Source organism: Manis pentadactyla, chromosome 12, assembly GCF_030020395.1.
Source record: "Manis pentadactyla isolate mManPen7 chromosome 12, mManPen7.hap1, whole genome shotgun sequence".
NCBI classification, from domain to species: Eukaryota; Metazoa; Chordata; class Mammalia; order Pholidota; family Manidae; genus Manis; species Manis pentadactyla.
The window spans coordinates 14433341-14454776 of record NC_080030.1 but is presented as its reverse complement, the minus strand read 5'-3'; the positions used below and the strand labels follow the sequence as shown (position 1 = coordinate 14454776).

At 52.5% G+C, this 21436-nt stretch overlaps 1 protein-coding gene across 2 annotated transcripts; it reads right to left on the bottom strand.

Moving 5' to 3' along the window:
- Positions 1–9751: 9751 nt before the first annotated feature.
- CDC37 (cell division cycle 37, HSP90 cochaperone) lies at positions 9752–19996 on the bottom strand. 2 transcript variants are annotated; one of them, XM_036903133.2, is made up of 8 exons: positions 19785–19996; positions 14489–14770; positions 14074–14182; positions 13839–13954; positions 13631–13753; positions 12937–13119; positions 12771–12842; positions 9752–11796 (listed from the first exon to the last, which is right to left on the bottom strand). In XM_036903133.2, exons 1-8 carry the CDS (start codon positions 19884–19886, stop codon positions 11641–11643), a joined length of 1143 nt encoding a protein of 380 aa, XP_036759028.2. In that variant the 5' UTR covers positions 19887–19996; the 3' UTR covers positions 9752–11640. The 2 variants fall into 2 exon arrangements, with proteins under 2 accessions (XP_036759028.2, XP_036759036.2); XM_036903141.2 differs by having other exon boundaries at positions 9752–10391.
- Between the last annotated feature and the right edge of the window lie 1440 nt (positions 19997–21436).

The following is a 21436-nucleotide window of genomic DNA, read 5'->3' as shown; positions in this document are numbered from 1 at the left end:
GCTTGGCGAGAATCCCCTTACCTCCGATGTCTCTCCTTAATAATTTTCTGTCCATGCACCCTCTTTCGCTAGCAATCCCCAGCTGTCTTTGCTGTACTCAGAGTTGAGCCCAATCTCTCTCCCTTTTTGCAATCTCCCTATTGCAGCAGCCCTGAATAAAGTCTTCCTTACCGTTTTAACAAGTGTCAGAACAATTTTTTCTTCAATAGAAGTTGAGTACCTTTCCAAATTCATATAGCATAAAAGGGCAGGGCCAGGTTTATTTCTGGAGTCGCCAAGGGCATGTGGCTGCTCCTCCCTGAGCCTGAAAAAATAGGGAGAAAGACAGAGGCTTCTTCACAAGACAGCTATGGAGATTCAATTTGAAGTTGAACCTAGCCCAGTACCTGGACAGCAGTGGATGCTAGGATCCTGGCGGGGGCTGGGTGATTCATCTTGACAATGGGGTACATGCACATGGGAAAGAGAATGAGGGTCTGTTGCTGATACGGAGGCGCCTCCAAAGTACCTATGTATTTTTTAATAAAGAAGAGGAATTAAAAAGAATGCCTTGTATTTTACTGTGCCCACTCAGCCCATCTGTGGAAGGACTCATGAGAAAAATGGAAATATTGACTAGTTCAGAGGGAAATCTTAGGCTCTTCCGTACCTCCCCGTTTCTTACATTGGCAACATCTGCCTGCTTCTCACCCCTCCTGGTCCAGCCTCTTCAATAAACCCCTAGACTGATACAGTGCCTCTGTCCTCGTGGGGGGCTCCTGCCCTTGGTCCCCGTGTCTATTCTCTCTGCAGAAGCCAGAGAGAGCCTGTGAGCACTTGAGTCGAGCCCTGTCCCTTATCTGCTCAGAACCCTCCTTGGTTACCCCCTAACTCAAAGGAAAAGCTGAAGTCCTCTATATGGCCGCCAGGCCCTGCACCAAGTGCCTCATCCCCCCACCCCCGCCCTCATCTCCTCCTTCTCTCCCCCTTGCTCACTCTGCCTCAGCCACTGTAGCCTCCTCACTGTTCGTGCAACATACCAGCCACAGTCTGGCCACAGGACCTTTGTGCTGCCTGCTTCTACTTCCTGGTGTACACTTCTTCAGATTTTCGTATGGCTTCTCCCCTTTCTTTACTTAGATCTTCAAATAATAAATGCTGTCCTGTGCACTTTTTGACTTTATAAAAATATGCTATACATGTCCTTCTGCCACTTGGCTGTGTTTACTCAGTAATACATTCTTGAGATTCATTCATGCTGACGCAGGTGGCCCTAGAACACTCCTTTTCTACACAGTATCCTGTTCCACCTATGCAATTCAATATTTCAAAACTTAAGAGTCCAGTCTCCTGTTGATGGCTCCCATGGGATTTCCAATTTTTGGGTGTGAGAGAATGAAAGGGTTCGGGTTGCTCTGTTTTGTTTTTGGTGTAAAGCCACAGAATCACTTATCTTTTAGAGATGCAGGTGATCTGCCCGAGGCCTGATTGTACGGATTACAGAATTGTAAAGCCACTTAAATACACAATCCCAAAGGTCTCTTAATGCTAAGGTAAGAAATTGGCACTGATCGAGAAGGAATGCGCTCCTGAAGTTTGGAATGGCAATATTATGCAGACGCAAATGATTGAGCCCAAGAACTTTCAACTAATAGATGCCCTCGTCTGAAGGAATTGGCCTTTCCAGATACTGTAATATAAAAGAAATGTATATTTGCTCTTTATCCTGAATCCTGGTACAGAGCTTCTAAAACACTGGTAACCTCCAGGGGGAGAGAGGTGATAGCAGCCATCTTTTGTTATTCATAATAAGCCTCCTTCTATCTTACCTTTTATCATTTAATCTTACTGAGTTTATGCTTAGGAATAATTCTTAGAGGAAGGGGCTGGTTGCTAGGGGAACCAGCCATATGATTAGAGGATCAGACCTTTCCTGTCCAACCAGGGAGGGGAGAGGGGCTGGAGATGGAGTTCAATTACCAACAGCCAGTGATTTATCAATCAATCATGCCTATGTAATGAAGCCTCCATAGAAGCCCCAAACAACAGGATTTAGTGAGTTTCAGGTCTGTGAACACAGCCACTAACTGGGAGGATGGCATCCCCTAATCCTCAGGGACAGAAGGTCTGCACTCAGGACCCTTCCAGACCTTGTCCAGATTCATGCAACCTTTTTCTCTGCATCTTTTATATCCTTTACAATAAATTGGTACACTTAAGTAGATGTTTCTCTAAGCTGTGTGAATCTTTAGAGCAAATTATTGAATCTGAGAAAGGTTCTGGGAACTCCCAATTTATAGCTGGTGGGTCAGACCTACAGGTGACAACTGGGGACTTGTGACTGGTATCTGTAGTTTGCTGGGGTGGGGTGGGGGGGTGCTCATGGGACTGAGCCCTTATCCTAGGTGATCTGCAATAACTCTGGGTAGGTAGCATCAGGACTGAGTTGAATTACAGAACACCCAGTTAGTGCCCACAGAAAACTGGGGAATTGCATGGTGTGGAAAACCCACATGTTGGGTGTCAGAAGTGTTTCCTAAACCATGCCTTAAAAAAGAAAGCTTTTATGGGCTTCACCCGCAAGCCCAGTTTTAAAGAACAAAAATAAAATGAACAACTACCCAGGCCAAGAAATAAAGCCTCATACTCCTTATTCTAAACCAGCAAACCCCATTTCTCTGTCTCTTTACCTGCTGTGATTTTCTTTGGGGACTTTGTGACAACCTGACACTTCACTGGGGGTCTCTTTGAGCACCAGTGTTAATATCTGTCTTCCTTTCCAAAATGTCAGCTCCACAAGGGAGGGGTCTGTGCGATTCACCGCGGTGTCCTCAGCACCTGGAATTTGCCTGGCCTCCAGGCAGTGCCTGAAAAGCTGGTGGAGTGAACAGCCTCAGGAGCCAGCTGGGCCCTGAGCCACTGCCGAAGGGCTGGCTATGGCCTTCCGGCCTCAGCTTCCTCTCTGCCACTGGGGGTGCAGCTGCAGCAAGCTGAGGGTGCCAGATTCCTCAATAGTCGAGCCCGGGTGAGGTGGGGGGGTGACCGCCACTGGGCCACAAAGAGTCTGGTGGGCCCAGTGCCCACCACCCAGCAGGAACCAACAGAAAAATATCAGATAGGGTGACTAACAATAGCGATGGCAATAAATCTGATAATAATAAACTATTATAACAGCTCGCACTGTGCCAGCCCAGATGCTGGGCCCTGGGCTGGGTGCTGAGAATTCTCTGAGCCTTCGCTGGTTCCTTTAAAGTGGGACCAGAGCCTGCACTTGACAGTTGAAGAAGCCAGAGGCCACCGAGGCCTGTCCACAGGGCCCAGGCCTCCTTCCTGAAGTACTCCATCACAGACAGATGGCGCCAGGCCCAAGAGGAAGGCTCCAGGTCACCCTGCCCGCTGTTGGGGTTTGCCCAGGACTGAGGGGGTTTCCCAGAGAGGGCACTGGGCAAATTGGAACAACTGGTCATGCTTTCTTCGTGGGTTTGCAGGAGGAAGATAAATTCGGGGACTCCCCAGACTCTGCAGGGCTGGGGTTGGGGGGCTTTCCAAAGTTCCCACTAGACAGGGAAAAGCCAAAAGCTGGTGACTTAAGAACAAAATTCTTTTGTCTCCTTTAGAATGGGAGGGGTCAGGGAATAGTCAGTCCCCCTCTCTGAAACAGCCATGAAGGAAGTCCTATACCCCACCAACTATGCTTGTGAATACCTGGCCTCTAGAAGCTTCCATGAGCAGCCACAGACAGGACATGCCATGCTGGCCCTGGGTGGAAACACAGGAGTCATACATACAAAGGCTGGAGCTGGAAAGTCTGAGTTCAAATCCCAGGCCGGCCACTGTGTGATCCTGGGAAGTCCCTTAACTACTGGACCTCAGTTTCTCCTTCTGCAAAATGGGGGCTAATTGAAGATCCATACTCAGAGATGTGACACATATACAGCCAGGTGCAGAGTGAGTGCTATTTTTTTCTTATTGAAGTGTAGTTGATGCACAATATTCTATTAGTTTCAAGTATACAAATATAGTGGTTCAGTAGTTACACACATTATTAAATCCTCACCCCAACTGGGGCAGTTATTATCTGTCAACACAGGACGGTGTCACAGAACCATTGGCTATATTCTCCATGCCGTACGTCCATCCCCCCTGACCAACTTATATTATGATTGAGGTTTTTGTGCCCCTTTATCCCCCTCGCCCCTCCCCCCCACCCCACCCCAGAGAGTGAGTGTTAACTTTTTCATTTAATGATATTTCTTGGTGACCTTTCCTTTCTACTATGTACAGGTCTCTTTGGCAGAATTGTGTTTTTTTTTTTTGAGAGGGCATGTCTCATATTTATTGATCAAATGGTTGTTAACAACAATAAAATTCTGTATAGGGGACTCAATGCACAATCATTAATCCACCCCAAGCCTAATTCTCATCAGTCTCCGATCTTCTGAAGCATAACGAACAAGTTCTTACATGGTGAATAAGTTCTTACATGGTGAACAGGACAAGGGCAGTCATCACAGAAACTTTCGGTTTTGATCACGCATCATGAACTATAAACAATCAGGTCAAATATGAATATTCGTTTGATTTTATACTTGATTTATATGTGAATGGCAGAATTGTTTTATTAGGAAATATTTCAGGCCTTGAAAAAGGCAGAGAGATAAATAAAAACATCACCTGCCTAGGCAAAAGGTGGAAACAAACTAAGTGTCCATCCACAGATGAAGGTGTAAATAAAATGTGGTCTGGCCTTGCAGAATAGTACTCAGCTGTTATAAGAAATGAAGTTCTTGTCCATCAATAGATGAATGTATAAAGAAGATGTGGCACATATACACAATGCAATATTATTCAGCTAAACAAGGGGAAAGAAATCCTGTAATTTGCAGCCACATGGATGGATCTAGAGGGTATTAGGTTTAGTGAAATAAGCCAGGTGGAGAAAGACAAATACCATATGATTTCACTTACCTGTGGAGTATAAAAACAAAGCAAAACAGGAGGAACAAAACAGCATTAGACTCAGACGCAGAGCAGCATCTAGTGGTTACCAAGGGGGAGGGGGTAGTGGATGGGGGCGGGGGAGGGGGAATGGGATAGTTGAACCACATTTGATAATAAAAAAAAATCTGGGGGAAAAAAAATGAAGTGAAGCTCTGACAACTGCTATAATGTGAATGAACCTTGAAAGAATTATGTTAAGAGCAAGAAGCCAGACAAGGACAGATCCTGTCTGATCCCACTCCTAGGAGATCCCCAGAGGACTCAAGATTCACGGAGGCAGAAAGTGGGTTGGGGGGGCCGGGGACTGGGGGAGGGGGTGGGGAGTGACTGTCTCACAGGGACAGGTTTCACTTAGGAGGATGAGAAGGTTCTGGAGATGGATGGTGGGGGCAGTTGCACGGCCGTGTGAATGCGCGTAATGCCACTTAGCCGTGCACCCAGGAAGGGTTAAAATGGAAGGTTTTACATGATGTATATTTTACTAGAATAAAGAAAAGAAAGAAAAAAAATCACCTGTGCTATCCACTTTGGCAGAAAAATAAAACACAAAATACCATAGTGAATTTCTGCTTTTCACTCCACATTTCCATCCTCTGAGGGAGCAGCTGTCCGGAAGCTGGTGGTGTCCATTCCTGCCGCCTAAGCAATGAAGAAGGCTACCTGCCATTTAGTTGATACACATTTCTTGAACACCTACGGTGTAGCCAGCCCTGCTCTAGGTTCTAGGAACGCAGCAGAGAAGAGAGTGGGTAAATCTGCCCCTGTGGCATAGATGCTCTGGACAGGAAGACAGCTGAGGAAAAGAATAAATAAGAAAAATATAGTGTGGTCGACAATGACATGATAGGGACAATGCAAAGCAGGCAGCTGAGATGCCATTTGTGATTAGGTGGCCTGGGATCATTTTCCCAGGCACATGAATGTCAGGGGAAGGGTGTCCCCAGCAGGGGTTACAGCTGAGGCAAGGGAGAGCCTGTGCCTGAACGTTACGTAATCCTATGCCTCCACTGGACTCTGTAACTTGCTGGCTGTGTCCACATCTCTCTCAATATGTGACATCTTCCTGAACACACAGTTTTGTGTCATGTCCTATGTAGTTGATGTTTAGCATTTTCTCATGCTATGAGAAATTTTTCATATGCGTGTGAAAATTGAAGTCATACAAGAAAGGATGGGGGAACCCATCTATTTCTTTGAATCACGTTATGCCCACATTTCTGTTCATGAATTTCATCCACATTGATGTGAGTCACCGTATTTCACTGCATTTCACCGCTGTATCGTGTAGTATTTTACACATGAATGGGCTAGAATTTGTCCCTTTTCCTATACATGGACAATCCTGTGGTTACCAACATTGTGCTTTCAGTGGCTCCAAAAAATATCCTTGTACCACCATTCTTTTTGTTTTAATGTTAAAAAAAACTATTTCCTTATTTTTAAATTTGTAATTCACTCACGTGGTTCCAAACGACACACAAAGGTTTTGAGAAGAAGCCCCCACTTTGTGTCTGGGGCCCCAATGTTGAATTACTAAATTCAAAACACATTTATGGGTTAGTCATTCCTCAGAGGTGAGCAATTCCACTTTAGGGTGGACTCCAGCAATTCCACTTCCGGCACGCAAAAGAAAGCAGGACTCACAGACACTGAGACGGGACTAGTGGTCACCAAAGGGGAGGGGTGGGTGCAGGGGGTGGGGAGTGGGGGAAGGATAAAAGAGCACAATAATTGCCAATCACAATGTAAGTTGATCATGGGAACTGATGAACCACTGTGATGTATGTTTGAAACAAATGCAAGATTGTTTCAAATATACATTATATATTAATGATACTTTAATTAAAAGAAGAAAGCAGGACTCAAAGAGATGTCTGTACATCTATGTTCATAGCAGCATAATTCACAGTAGCCAAGCAGGGGAAGCAACCCACGTGTACACTGACAGATGAATGGATAAACAAAATTGTGTCCTACAGAGGAATATTATTCAGCCTTAGAAAGGAATGAATTTCTGATACATGCTACACAGTGGATGAACCTTGAAAACATTGTGTGAAATAAAATAAGCATTGTAAGTCACAAAATTACAGATATTCTATGAGTGGGGAGTTACATTTAATAGGAACCAAGTTTCTTGTACTTAATGCCACTGAATCATATACCTGAAAATGTCTCAAGTGGTAGATTTTACGGTACGTGCATTTTACTGCAATTAAAAAAAAAAAACCCTTATGGACACCTTGTATTGTAGGATCTGGGGATTTAGCCATGAACAAAACACAGGAATCCCTGACTTCAAGGAGCTGATATAAACCAGATAAATACTAATAAGTGGGTTTCGTGGCACGCAGGGAGAGAAGGTAAGCAGGGAAAGGGGATCGGTGATGGAGTAACTTGTTCTAGGATCTGTGCCCAGCACCCAGCAGGGGACTTGTTGCTTATGAGCAGCTGTGTATTGAGGGCTTCTTCCTGTGGCCACAGAATAAACAAATTGTGTCACTCAGCTTCCACATCCCTGGCTTCTGGTGGGTTCTGCCAGTGCGGAAGCCTGGCAGGGGCTGGCGGTGGGAGACCCATGAGGGCAGGCGCTACTCCCTGGCCATAGTTCAGGCAGTGGCTGGGTTTCTCTGGAGCCACATATCCCATAGGGAGGAGCTCCTTGTTTGCAGCTCCAGATTTCAGCAAGTTCTACCTCTGGATGTGTTAAGAGCTCCATGCTGCTGTATCTTTGCCATCTTTGAAGCCTGGAGAAGGGGGGCCATGAGCCAACAAATGCAGACAGCTTCTAGAACCCAGAAAAGGCAAGGAAATGGAGAAATGGATCCTACCCAGAGCCTCCAGAATGGCGGTCCTACCAATCAATGCCTTGATTTTAGCTTGATGAGACCTGGGTCAGACTTCTGACCTGTAGAACTGTAAGATAATATATTTGTGCTGAGCCTGCTAAGTCTGTGGCTGTTTGTTACAGCAGCCTTAAGAAACGGATGCATTGTTTGGTTCTCCAACCTGAGCTCGGATCACTGGCATCAGTGCCTGAATTCATGATGGCTGTTCAGTTAAAACTTTCTGAGTGCAATTCTGTTTCCCACGAAGACCCAGCCAACCTACTTGTGGGAATGTTTCCTACAGGCAGGGCATCTGTACTCATGGGAAGTGGCGCACAAGGGTATTTCTGGAAGCACTGTTTGCAAAATTAGAGACTGGAAAAAGCCCAACTGTTAATCAAGAGGGCAGGTGAAGTGAACATTGAATATACACGTACTAGAACTTTCTAGCAGGATAGAAAGAAAGAGGAAGCAAGGTAGGGCAGGGACATGGGACAAGCATCATGATTAATTTTTCCTGCCTGTGATGAAAAATGTCGATATGTATAAATAGTTTAGTCAGAACAGAAGGGACTTCATCTTAAGATTCCATTTTAAAAACCAGGGAGTTAAGAGGTGAGATTCCTAACATATTTTATGGTAATCACCCAATAACCAAGCCTATCTTAAGGCAGGACAAGCAGTTCTAAATGATATGTCCCCACTGCTTAAGGGTAACCACTATCTTGAGAAGAACAGGTATCACAAAATTCCTTGTATGAAGTTTATCTTACAGAATATCTAGAGGACTATGGATGGTGACATGTCTCTCACCAGAGACAGACATCATGAGACCACATGTCTACGTACCACTCCAACCTTTCCCCCCTTCTTGAAAGCCTTAAAAGACAGAATCCTAAGCTCTTAAGCGCACATGCTCTCTGAGGTTGCCCCTTGCTCCCCTTTTGAGTGTGTACTTTTTGCCTTAAATAAAGCCTTCTCGCTGCTCAACTTACTGCATTTGTCTCTGTGCTCTTCCAGCGGTGTCTTTGTTACTTTGCTATTTCATTTTGTTTTCTAGACTTAAGCACAGATCTTCAATCTGTCTCTGTTCTATTCTAGGAAAGTAGGGAAGGGCTACTGAGATCCCTGATTTGGGCTTGCAAGTTCCCATTGCCTGGGTGACCTGCACAGGACTGCGGCTGTATGATCATGCTCTTTTGTAGCCTGCTGAAAAATCTTTGGGAAGTTCCCAGAATATAATCTCACTCCGTCCAGTGCTCTGTGGCTTCCCCCCAGTCTTGGGGTGGTAGGGGCTTAGTTCCCACATGGTGCAGATTCGAGCTAACACTGAATGACAGCTGATCCTGGCTGCTGGAGTTGGCGAGGGATTTGCAATTAACTTCCCCTTTCTATCTCTTCCTTGCACTCTATAGCCTGCACAGCTGCTGCCCTTTACTACCACTCTGGCCCTAATGAATTTGTCTGTTCCCTACATTTATCTAACCTGTTCATGAATTCTTTCTCCATCAGAGTCGAGAACCCTTTTCTGGGCTGAGGTCTCACCAAGCGCGCAGGGAGATCTCCCCAGGTTGGACTGCCCGGCAACAGAAGTATCAATCTCATGATAAAGTCTGCAGGCCATATTGTTCAGTGAAAAAGGCAAGGTGCATTTCAGATTGTAGGATGTGCTATGTTCTGTGTAAAATGGAGGGGCAGGGATAATGAAAGGGAGGAATATATTTGATTTTATCAAAAGCCTGTAAGGAGTCACAAGAAAGCGTAGACAGTGGATTCCTGTGGTTGGAGGCAGGGAACCACACAAGAGAAGGGAGTAGAGACGCTGCTGCCTCACTGTGATCTTAGTATCACTTGACGTTTTAAATGCTGTGTCCTTCCAAGGCCAGAGCTGGGGTGGTGCGGCAGGTGAGGGATGAAAGCAAAGAGGGTGCTGGGAAACTCAGTAACCAAGATAAAACTTTAATGCGATATTTTCAAAAAGCACAATTAACGTGGAAAAAAAAACGCATGATGAACAAAATACCAAAATTTTAAGAATCATTAACAGTGCTGCGTTCTATCGGAGCCTGAGGCGAAAGGAAAAATCAGTAATTCGAGTTTCATCTTTGACCAGTCTTCACAGTAAAGAACTAAGTGACAATCCTGGATGGATGGTTTATCCAGGGCGTTAGGATGCCTGGCTCTCCTCAAGCCCTCCGAGGCCCCCGCCTGCCTTCCTCGTCCACATGAAACGCTACTAAATTTAGGGGATGTCACCAGGGTCTGCAGCTCACTATTACCCCCTGGTCGCGACCATCTTGGGCACAACGGCATTCTGGGGCTCTCTGCTTTGGCAAACATTTACCGAGGGCCCACTCTGTGACAGGACCCCTTTGGGGTGCTGCGAATACCTCAGGACCGGGGAAGACGTGCTCTGTGCCCTGGTGGTGCTCACAGCATAAGGGAGACAATACACAGGTCGGTGAGGCTGGACACGAGGCAAGCTGCTTGGCTGGGCATCAGGGCCGCCTCAGGCGGGTTGAAGGCCTCCAGCAGGAACACCGAGCTCCGGTCCAGGTGACAAGCAGCCGCCAGGGGTGTCTCCTGGGAGGGGAAGGCAGAGGGCCTCACTGGTTTGTGGATTCTTCCATCTTAAGCTGAGGTGTCCTTGTTCATTGTACTATTTTTAAAGCCCTTTCTGTGGCCCAAATATTTCACTGCTTTTTAGAGGAGCCCTCCTAGCAGGCTGCAGGAAAGGGTGTTCAGGCAGAGGAACAGACACACGCCAAGGCCTGCATTTAGAGCATCTGAGGGCCAGGCACCGAGCCTGCCTGTGGCGTCTCATGGCTCCTGTGGGGAGGAAGGCACTGACAATACTCTCATCATACCGAGGGGGGCACTGAGGCTAAGTTGCCCAAGGTCACACTGATAAAGTGCTCAAGGATGGGTAAGGAAGAATGGGGATGTGGGGGGAACCCAAGACGGGGGCAGGGAGGTGACTGGGTATAGGGAGCAGGGGCTGGTGAGCTGCAAGAACTTGTGGTTTCAGCTGAAGAAGGGATATGCCTGGACCCCACATTCTGGCACCTGTTGGGGTCCACCCAGTATGGAAGAGGGCGAGCACTAGGAGGCTGGGGCCGGTGTGCAGCGCAGGGGGGGCGGGCTCAGGATCTGCTTGGGAGGCAGAGCTGGCCATGTGGAAAGGGAGACCTGGTGGGCAATGAAGCTCCTGAATGGACGGTGGTAGGGACCCCCAGGGGAGGACGTTCCAGGCTGTGGAACAGCATATACAAGAGCCTGGAGTACAGAGGAAGCTGCCTAGGTAGCTGAGGGCAAAGCTGGGGTGTCACAGGCCAGGCTGCCAACAGTCCCGGGGCTTCCCTCCCAGCCCGAAGAGAAGAGCTGTGCCAACAGCCCTCGTGACACCCTGCTGAGCATCTGAAATCCTTTATTGGAAGATGATTGTTATTTACCATATTCAAGGCTCCACAGCAGACCGACAGTGAAGACAGAGCACCAGCGACCAGGGCAGGCCCCTCAGCTGGGGACCCCCCACCCACACCCTGTGGACTAGCCTGGCAACCTCTACCCTCCCCGGACCCTTGGGGCTTTTGGCATAATGCTGACGAGGGGGCCGCAGGCAGTGAAGCCCCTTGACTCAAAGCAGAGACTCGGATGAGTGCTGGTGGGGGGGGTGAGGGCAGTGGAGGGGGACAGGCCCCCTGACCCCTATCTCAGGTTGGGCGGGAGCAGCAAAAGTGGAGGAAACCAGGAGCTGGGGAAGTGGCATCTATTTTTGTTTTCTGGAAAGGGGTGCACAGGGGCCTGTAGGCAGGCAGGCGGCTGGGGCAGATCATCCGCTGATACCCTTCTTGTCGCCCGGCTTGGGGCTGGCTCCCAACAAGGGGTCCCCGGGGCCCGCCTCCTCCCCCTCCTTGGCCTCGCTGGACTTGGAGTTGGGGACCCAGAGGCCCGAGTCGATGCAGCGCTGCATGTGGTACTTCGCGTCCTGCAGGGAGAAGGCGGCGGGTGAGGCTGCGCTGCCACCTGCTGGCGGCCCGCCCGCGCCCCGCTCATCCTCAAGCTTTTGCTGACTGCTCGTTATTTCTGAGCCAGTGGCCTGCGAACGTGGCTGGTGCAGACGAGAGACGGGACTTTGAGTTTTACTTAACTGGAGCTTAAATGGTGAATGCTGAGAAGAAGGGTCTGCAAACTTTATCTGGCAAAGGGCCAGAGGGCAGGTGTTTTTAGCTTGTGGGCCACAGGGTCTCTGCTGTAATCACTCGACCCACAATCCTTGACTGTGTGCTTGGAGCACACAGTCAGTCAGACAAAATGGAAATATAAATGAGTATGGCTGCTGTGTGCCAATAAAATTTTATTTGTAAAGACAGGCAGAGAGCCTGCAAGCTGTAGTTTGAAGACCCTTGGTCTAGATGCTCATTCCTATGGAAGCTTCGAAAAGCCTAGGGACAGGTCCTGTGACTTGACCCACTTTACAGGTGAAGGAACCAGCGCGGCCAACCACTAGGCCAGGAATGGGGTCAAACCAAGGCCTATCAAGGCTCAAAGTCCCCACCTACCAGCACCGTTACCGCTTCTAGCAATAGCAACTGATGTTTACCCACACCTATCATGTGGTCAACCCCCACCCCCAGGCTCTTCCTAGTTAATATTGTGGTTTGATGGGTAAACTGAGGCTGGGGAGGAGCCACCCTCTTGGGCAAAGCGGCCGAGCCCAGGGTGCTGGCTGTCTGCATAAATGGCCCAGAGACAGTGACACCCAATGGCAGGGGTGACCTGTCAATGAAAGCTTCCAGTTCACTACTGAATGCCAGGCACACAGTGGGTGCTCAATAAATGTGTGCATGTGGCATGATAGCCTGGTTGTGTCCTGCGCCAGTAAGCTGGAGGGATGGGGGCCCATTGCTTTCCCGGGCGCTCAGTGTGGCTGGCAGGTGTGCCCAGGGCCCGGTTACTCACGGTGGGGTCCATCTTGCTGATGGTTTCTTGGAGCATCTGCACGTCCTTTACGTCAAAGCACTTCTGGAGTTTCTGTGGGAGCAGATGCGTTGTAGTCAGGGCCTGGACCCCTGGGACCCTGGGGGGGGTCTATCTGCCGCCTGCCCGCCAGGGCTGGGGAGCCCACCTCAGGGAGGGACTCGTAGACCTCGACGGGGTCCAGGCCGCCAGGGCCGAGCCGCTTCTGGCGCTCCTCCTCCTCGTATTCCTTCATAGCCTTCTCGATGCGCAGCTTGGCCCGGCCCCGCACACGCTCCTTGAAGGCCTCCAGCTCGTCGTTGAAGCCCTCCATGTACTGGTGGTCAGCTGTCTGTGGGGTCAGGGGTTGGAAGGTGTTCACAGGTGGACCCTGGAGCTCAGCCCCCCTCCACCTCTAAGCCTGCTTTTACCTCCTCTATGCTAACGGCCACCTGCCTGCAGGTCCCCCTGAACCGCTGACCCGTGCCACCACCTCCTCCACGTCCTCCTCAGGGAGTTTTGCGGGACCTCAAACTCGACAGTGCCATGTCCGAGCTCTGGATCAGGCTCTGGGACTGCGCTGCCCCCAGCTGCCCGCACCGCAGCATGGGTAGCTCTGTTCCTCTTCTGGATGCTCAGATAAGAAGGGGTTCCCAAGATGTCCTTGACTCTGTCCCTCACCCTGCCTCAGGGTTTTAAGCACATCCTGTCAGCTACCCACTTTCAAATGTGTCCAGGGGCCAGCCACTCCACAGCCCTGCCAGCAGCTAATGGATGAGGTGCGATCGCGGGGCTTCAGTCTGACTAGACCTCTGCCCACACACCCCCGGCCACACCCCACCCCAGCCGCTCAAGGCGCCCACCTTGATCTTAGTGAAGAACTGCCGGAAACAGGCGCGGGGGTCCACCTTGAGGCTCTTGGCCAGCTCCAGGATGAACTGCATGACGATGGTCTGGTGGGCCACCTGCTCCATGAGCGCGCGTTTCTGCCAAGCGAGCACAGGCATGGCGTCACCATGTGGCAGCCTCAGGCCACAGCCCTTCCGCTGCCCTGGAGTGGGCCCTGCTCACCTCCTCCACCTCCAGGTCGATGCACCAGATGACCAGGTAGTTGGCTGTCTCCTCGCACACCAGGTGGACATTGTCTGACAGGTACTTCTGGCTGTCATCCCAGCGACGGAGCATGCCTGTGAGAAGGGGTCGGTGAGGTACTGGAAGGAGGGCCCTGGAGGCAGGGGGCCGACTCCTGCCCCATGCGCATCCCCATTCCCCAAGCAGAAACCCCCCAAGCCCCTCCCCAACTCACCAAAGTGCTTGATCTGTCTCTCGTGCTTGTCTACGAAGGTCTTGTGTTTCTGCTCCCTCACCTCCTCTGGTTCCTCCTCCGCCTGCTCAGGCTTCGTATTGACCATGCTCTGTGGTGGGGTGAGAGGAGGAGTGGGCTGGGGCGAGGCCGAGGAGAGCCTCGCGCCTGGCCAGGTGGGCCGCGGCCGCAGTGCCCATCCCATCCACGGTGCAGGCGGTGACGGTGCCATGAACATCAGTGTGGCAGCAGCGTGAGTGTGGCAGGTGTGGCCTCAGACTATGGCCTTCAGGCAGATCAGAGGGGGGGCTTCATCCACCCCACCCCCACACCTGCTCCCCAAGCTTGTGCCCCCAGCCTGGCCCTCCCCCTGCTTCCACCTGCCGCCAGCCACTGAGCCCGCCCGGCGCCCCCACACCTTGCTGAAGCCATCTCTGCTGAGCGTGTCCACATTCCAGGGCATGTTCTTCTCCTTCCTGTGCACCTCCTCCAGCTTCTGCTCCCAGCTCCGCTCCTCCCTGCGTAGCTGCTGGGCCTCGGACTGCAGCCGCTCCAGCTCGGCCTTGCTGCCGTCACCCTCAGCCGCCTCCAGCGCCCTCAGCTTCCGCTGGCACTCAGCCACCTTGCGCCTGCACTCGCGGCAGCCCCTGTCCAGCTCCTCCTTTTCCTTCTGGAATTGCTCCATGCGCTCCACCCGGGCCTGCGGGTGGGCAGGCCCTTCACTCTGGGGAAAGGCCTGCCCCTCTCACGGCACCACCCCGGCCTAGGGCTCCCACTGGCTGCACCTGGGATGGCCCCAGGAACATCTGCACCAGTCTCCATGTCCTGGACGCCCCAGCTTTCACCCTCACCCTCCCTGTACCTGTGCACACTTGGTCAGAGTCCCTCCTCTGCTAAGAACCCCCTATGGCTCCCACCTCACTCAGAGTGAAAGCCCAAGTCATCTCCATGGCCACAAGGTCCTGCACACTCTGTCGGCCACCTCCCTGCCCTCGCTTCCTCCCACTTGAACCCTCTTCCTCCAGCCACACTTTTCTCCAACCAACTTCAAACCTCAGGGCCTTTGCACTGGCTGTTCTTTCTGTTCTCTCCCAAGTTCCCCACCTGACTTCTTACCCTTTTGGTTGCAATGTTGCCTTACAGTTCAGGGCTTCCCTGACCAGCCCACTGAAGACCGCGAGCTCCCCTGGCTCGTGTCCTGCTTTATCTTCTTCCTCAGCACTTGTTACCTGCTAACCTCCAGTGACCACTGCTGAATTATGTTTTGGGCACTGTCCCCTTCAAAGGACACTGGCTCCACAGATTTTTACTGCCCTGTATCCACACACTGGCGCCCAGCAGGAGCTTAGAAAATGCTTGTTGGGTGAATAAAATAAGGAGATGGAGACCTTGGATGGGGGCCTCACCCCACCATGGTCTGAGCTCCCCCATCTCCCTGGAGTGGCCCTCAGCCACACTTGGGTGCCCTGTGGACACCTCTGCCTGGGTGTCATGCAGGCATCTCCACCTCCGCACCCCAAACTGAACTCACTATCTTAGCCCCCAAAACCCAGGCTTCTGGAGTGTTCCCCCTCAGGGAAGCCCCCCACCCCATGCCTGCTCACTGGCCCCGCCCCACCCCAAAGTTCTGACAGTTTTCATTTGAAAATGGTCCTCCAATTTGTTCCACCTCGGGTGTTGGCCCTGGACCCAGTTCTGTCTGGAGGCCGGCACCCCCCGCCTGTGCCCAGGTCAGTGTCCATCCGCCACCTGCCCCTGGAGGTCACTCCTCAGACCTCCCCTTCTGCTGTGGCCCAAGCCGGGTGACGGCACCCGTTTCCTCCCTCCCCCGTTCTTGCTGCCCTGTCTGCCTCCCTCACTGGCTGGGCTCCGCCATCATCTCCCCTGACCTCCAACAGGACCTGTTCAATACAGAGCCACTGACTGAACCCTGAAAGGTGCCACTGCCTTCAATCGCTGCCCCCAACCCAGGCTCAGAAGCTGCCGCAGAAGCCTTGAAATACACACACATCTGCCTGTGGTCTCTCTCCCGCCCCAACCTGGAGTGCCTGTGATCAGATGGGGCCCCTGCCCCTTGCCCCAAGCTGCCGAGATGACCCCAAGGCCTTGTGGGGCGCTGGGTCCCACTCTCCTCTCCAAAATCTGGGTCCCAGGGGGTGCTGGCCCTTGCAGCCCCCCGAATGCATCAGCTCTCCTGCCTCTCAGCCCTGCACGTGCTGCCCTTTTACCTAGAACTCATTCTCTCTTTCTCTACTTGCTCTGCCCTAGGTCTCAGCTTCCACACAGCCCTCCCCAGGTGACCCCACCCCATGTCACTGAACCCCAAAGGCCCCTCATGATCATCAGACGACATGATGAAATGCTGGAGGATGGCCCTGGGGTCCCAAGACTTGGGGTTGTGTCCCATTGTCACTGAATAATGGCTGGGTGTCCCTGGGCTGATTCCCTAACCCCTCTGAACCTGTTTCCTCATCTCTCAAATGCAGACAACAGTGGCTACCTCACCACACAGAGCTGCAGAGAAGCAAAGGAGGTTATAATTTCAAGGGACAGTCCAGAGCTACTCCCAGGCCAGCTTGTCGTTATAGTCTGTCCGAGGGGACAATCTCTCCCTGTGGATCATTCTGGCGCTCAGGCAATAAAACACTTCAAATGCTTCCATCATTTTCCAGCCTGGAGGAAACGCCTGGTAACGGGGAGTGGTGGTCACTGCACTGCCACTGCACACCACCGGTGATGCGACCCTGACCAGGTTGTTTAAACTTCTCCCTGTCTTGGTGTTCCCCTCTGCGAAAACCGGCTTGATAGGCTGTGAGGACTAAGTGAGTTACTCCACGGAAACTGCTTGCAACACAGTACTTGGAAAATGGGTCCCACTGCGATCACCACTGTCGTGGCCATGACACAAGGGTCTACTAACTTGCGTCAGCCTTATCCGAGGCCCTAGCCCCAGGTTCCAGCACAGGGCCGGACACATGGCAGGCGAGACTCAGGGGACCTGGGCCCTTCCCAGGGCCCCACGGGCCTGACTGGGCTCATCTTGAGCCTCATTTTTCCCCAAGTGGATAAGGCTCACGGAGAGGAAAGAGAAGGCAGCCCTGGCCTCTGCTGCCTCCCTTTCTCCATGATGAGCCTGTGTCACCGTGGAGCCTTCTTGCTGTCCTGCGAGGGGCTCTTGGGGGCTGGCATCAGGAACCTGCCACCCTGCTGGTTTCCACTGAGCAGCCACCAAGCTCTCCTCAGTGTCCTCTGAGCAGCCGCCAGGGAGGCCGAAGCTAAATAAAGGCCTCCTGGAGCTGACGGGGGCGGCAGCGTGCCTGGCCTGGGCTTTACGCCTCCGGGAGGGGATGTAGCAGGCTGGCAGGGCAGAGGCCACGGCTGCAAGAAGGGCCCACGTGTGTTACTGCCTTCCTGCCTTACAGTTAGGGAAACCAGGACTCATGGATGAAACCAGTAATGGTGGCTGTCTCTGGACAAGGGAATTGGGGGAACTGGGGCTGGGAAGTCTCATTTGTCCCATTCTGGAACCTCTGGAATTAAAAAAATTTTTTTTACCATGAGCACAAATTACCTAAATAACAATGATGACAACCTTGGCTGAAGTTTACAGAGAGCTTATTATAACATGCCAGGTACTGTCCCACGGATATTATACACATTAAATAAATAAGGTAACCCCCACAATCACCCTGTGGGGTGAACACTATTATATGTTCCCAGCTTGGGAAACTGAGGCACAGAGCAGTCAAACAACTCCCTAGAGGCTGTGAGGCAAGTCAGTGATTCGGGAGCCAGGATTTGAACTTGGGTGGGCAGGCCTGTGCTCAGCACACCAGGCTACCTTTTTACTATCCACTCACCCATATGCTTATTCCATACAGGCCCCAAGCCAAGTCCCTTTTAAACCGAATCTCATTTTGTTCCTACAGTGGTCAGTAAAGAGAGAGGTCTCCCCCACAACCCAGAGTAAAGAAGTGTGAGCACTGAGATGAGAACCCAAGCTTGCCTGTCACCTGATGGAGATGCTAAGGCCCCCCAACCGGTCCTCAGCCTTGGGCCCTGAGCAGCAGGCCAGGAAAAGGTTCTGTGACAGGAGGGAGGAAGGCATGGTGGGAGGATGCTTCAGGAGAGGGGGCCATGGGTCTCCCACCTAGCAGGACCAAACCGTTCTCCCACAGCAGTATACACCAAATCCTTTATGTGACAGAAATGGGTATTCCCAAGCATAGTCCTTAGGGTTTTGCAGAAGCCTTAAATACTTCATAATAAAATGGTACACATGGCAAGATATAGAAGTGCTAGAACTTTCTTCTTACACTACAGTTTGCCTGGTCAGTATGCTACCCAAGACACTGCTGCTTTAAGAAATGGGTTGGGGATGAGACTGGGGACCAGATGTAGTTCTTGGCAGGATAGAGAAGGGTCCTTCTAGGAGGTTCTAGATAAATGACTGGGAATTGCCATATGGGAGGGTGGGGTGAGGAATTCCTAACCAAGAGGTTCTGAGAAGTGTACACCCTCAGTTTCAGTAGAACAGGCACGGTATGTGGGTGTAGGAGCTGATTTGTGGGAGCAAGAAGTTAGAGCATTAGATCTTAGGGGAGCCACCCTGTTGGCCTGTGAGCACTGCTAGAAAGGGACAAGGGTGGAAGGACACCCAGACTAGAGAATCTGGGGTCTGGATTTGTGGACAAATCAAGGAAGGAGCAGTGAATTTGGAATCAGACCAGGAGGGTCCCTGGTGAGAGCAGGGCCAACCTGGGTGTTTGAGAGCAGCAGACCAAGCTGGGGTCAGGAGGAGGGCTTGACGCCAGAGGGGCTTGGGTTCTGAACTTGGCCTCTGATGAGACATTCCAACGCTGGCAGTTTCCTACGGGAAGCCCATCTTAGGAGGTGAGCGGTGCCTGGGTCTGCAACACCAAGTAGGAGCAGTGGCTGTGGCTAGGCCGGAAGCTACAGGGGTAGAGTTCCCTGGTGTAATGGAAAATGGGTTCTACAGTAGGTAAAGCTAATGGAGAATGGCTGGAATCGGAGGCTCCATCTGGGTGGTGGAGCTGGTCATTCAGTCTGCAGGGGAACTGGGTTCCCAAACTCCAGTTCTAGTTGGGACTGAGAGCCCTGGTGTATGTTCTAGGGAAGAGACACTGGGTGTGGGTTGAAATCCCAGGCCAGTAACAAGATATCTCACAGATTAGAGTTCCTTGCTGTTTGGAGAAGGAGTGGGATCTCTGGATCTGAATGGGAATCCCCCTCAAGCCGTAGGGAGGCGGATCCTAGGATAGATTCAAAGTATTAGGGTTTCTAGGGATTGGGGAGGGGCCGATGTGCACATCCAAAATCATAAGTGGATACCCGAGTAGGATCAGAGTCGAGACTCTCAGGCAGATTTCTAGGAGTAAACGGAAGGTACCAGACGGGATGGGGGCACCCTCAAAGCTTATCTTGGGAGTCTAGACTCTGAGGAAGGTGCCCTAGGAGTCAACTGGGAAGTTCCTGTAGAAACTGGAGTCGGGGACCCGGGATCGCGGGCAGGGCCCCCGAGTCCCGGCAGTTCGGGGACCCGGAGTTCAATCAAGGAAGTCCGGGAGATGCTTAAGTCCAGACTGTGGGAAGGGTATCCTAGGTGTCAATGGAGGGGTCCCTAGCAGGGGTAGGGGTCAGAACTTTGGAGCGGAGTCCCGAGCGGGGGAAGGGGCTGGGCGCGCGCGCTCTACCTGGTGCCGCCAGCGGAAGAGGCTGGCTGTGTCGATGTTGGGGTGCGTCTCGTCCTCATCGTCAGATACCTCGATGTGGTCCCACACGCTGTAGTCCACCATCTTGCCTCGGAGGCCCAGCTCGCTGGGGGCTCTAAAGGCAGTGTCGGCGGCCGCAGACGCGCAGACTCGGCCGTGGGGCCCCGGGCCCGCCCCTTCCGCTTCCGCCCGGACGCTCCCGCCCCCTCCCTCCATGACGTCATAACCTTAGTAACCGCAGCGGCGGCACTGGTGACCGAGCTCGTCTTAAAGGGCCCTGCGCACGTGTTCTGGCCCCTGGGCGCTCCCGCCAAGACCTCGCCTCATCGGGCGTGGAGTCTCCGCTAGGCATTTCCTGAGGGCAAACGGGCTGGTTCTCGAGCCTCGAGCGTCCTTCATCTCACGCTGCCCTCCAGTGGGCGTTTACGGCGGCCACGGAGGGCGGGCAGATGGCGAGACAGAAGATTTGTCCCCCTAGCCACGCTGCAGAGACGTAAGCCCGAAGCCACTGCAGGGGCGGGGCCTCGGCAAGAAGACCTCGCCCCCTGCCCCGCGTGAAGGCGGAACTAACCCTACCCTGGGAAGGGGTGACTGCTCTGAGGGGACCTTCCCAATCCTAGGGGTCCAGGGCCCTGCCCTGGGAAGCTCTAAGTGGAGAACGAATGTGGCCCTGCTGTTCGGAGGTCGGAGGTAGGGACGATGTGGTCCTGCCTTGGGGGCTGGTGTTTCCCCGGCTCGAACCACTGCCTCCCCATGGTGTTCCCACTTTCAGCTACTCCTGAGCGGGGATTTGCGCGCGCTCACTCCCCCTCTGGAATCACCCGGGCGCCTCTAATGGGAGTCAGGTTTCTGTCCGCGACGCCTCCCCGTGCAGCCGCTGGATGTCGCTAATGTCTAGCCAGCGGCCAGTGCTCCTGGCCCCGCGCTCTGGGGGCGGGGGAGATGTGGAAATACGGTTGGGGGCTTTCCCTTTGGCGGTACTCTAGGACCGCTCGTAGCCCCTCACCTTTCCCCTGGGGTCCCCTTGGCCGTGCTTCTGAGGTCTCCGTTACTCTGAGCTTGGGCAAACCCAACCGCACACTTTGAAACATCCCAATCCACGCTTTGATACCAAGATAAAAGGCCGTGTTGCAGCCTAGGGTCAAGATTATCTCGGATTAAAGGGCGTTCTGTGGGGGGCGGGTGGGATGGGATGAGCTCCAGCTCCAGCGCGGAGCGGCGCCTCTCCCCAGATTCCCCCACAGTGGGTGTTTAGAGGGAGGGGGCTGGAGGGACTGGAGTTAAGGGCTCTAGATGGGGGGGATTCCCTGGCCCGGGGAGAGGGAGGTGCAATCCACACAAAAGCGCCCGCCCGCTGCAGCCGCTCCTCCTCGAACTCCATTCAGGCGAGTGGGCAGGCGGGGGCGGCGGAGTCCCCATCTCCTCTCCTTCCTCCTCCAGCCTGGGCAGTCCAGTATCTCAGCGGCCTTCACGGCCCGGGCACGCGCGCACACGGACCCACATCCCAGCGGGTCTAACAATCGCGCACCCACACATACACACACAAGCAAACAAAGGGTCCGGACACCCCTGTCCTCTCCTGACCCCGAGGCCAGAGAGGGCGGGGCCTCCACTCCCCAGCCCCTCTGCAAGGT

Excerpts from the sequence above, each read along its gene's own strand:
- CDC37 (XM_036903133.2), bottom strand. The coding sequence starts at position 19,886 with ATGGTGGACTACAGCGTGTGGGACCACATCGAGGTATCTGACGATGAG. Across the intron at positions 12,843-12,936 it reads TCTACGAGTCCCTCCCTGAG|AAACTCCAGAAGTGCTTTGA; the intron begins GTGGGCTCCCCA and ends CTGCTCCCACAG. Across the intron at positions 11,797-12,770 it reads TCAGCAAGATGGACCCCACC|GACGCGAAGTACCACATGCA; the intron begins GTGAGTAACCGG and ends TTCTCCCTGCAG.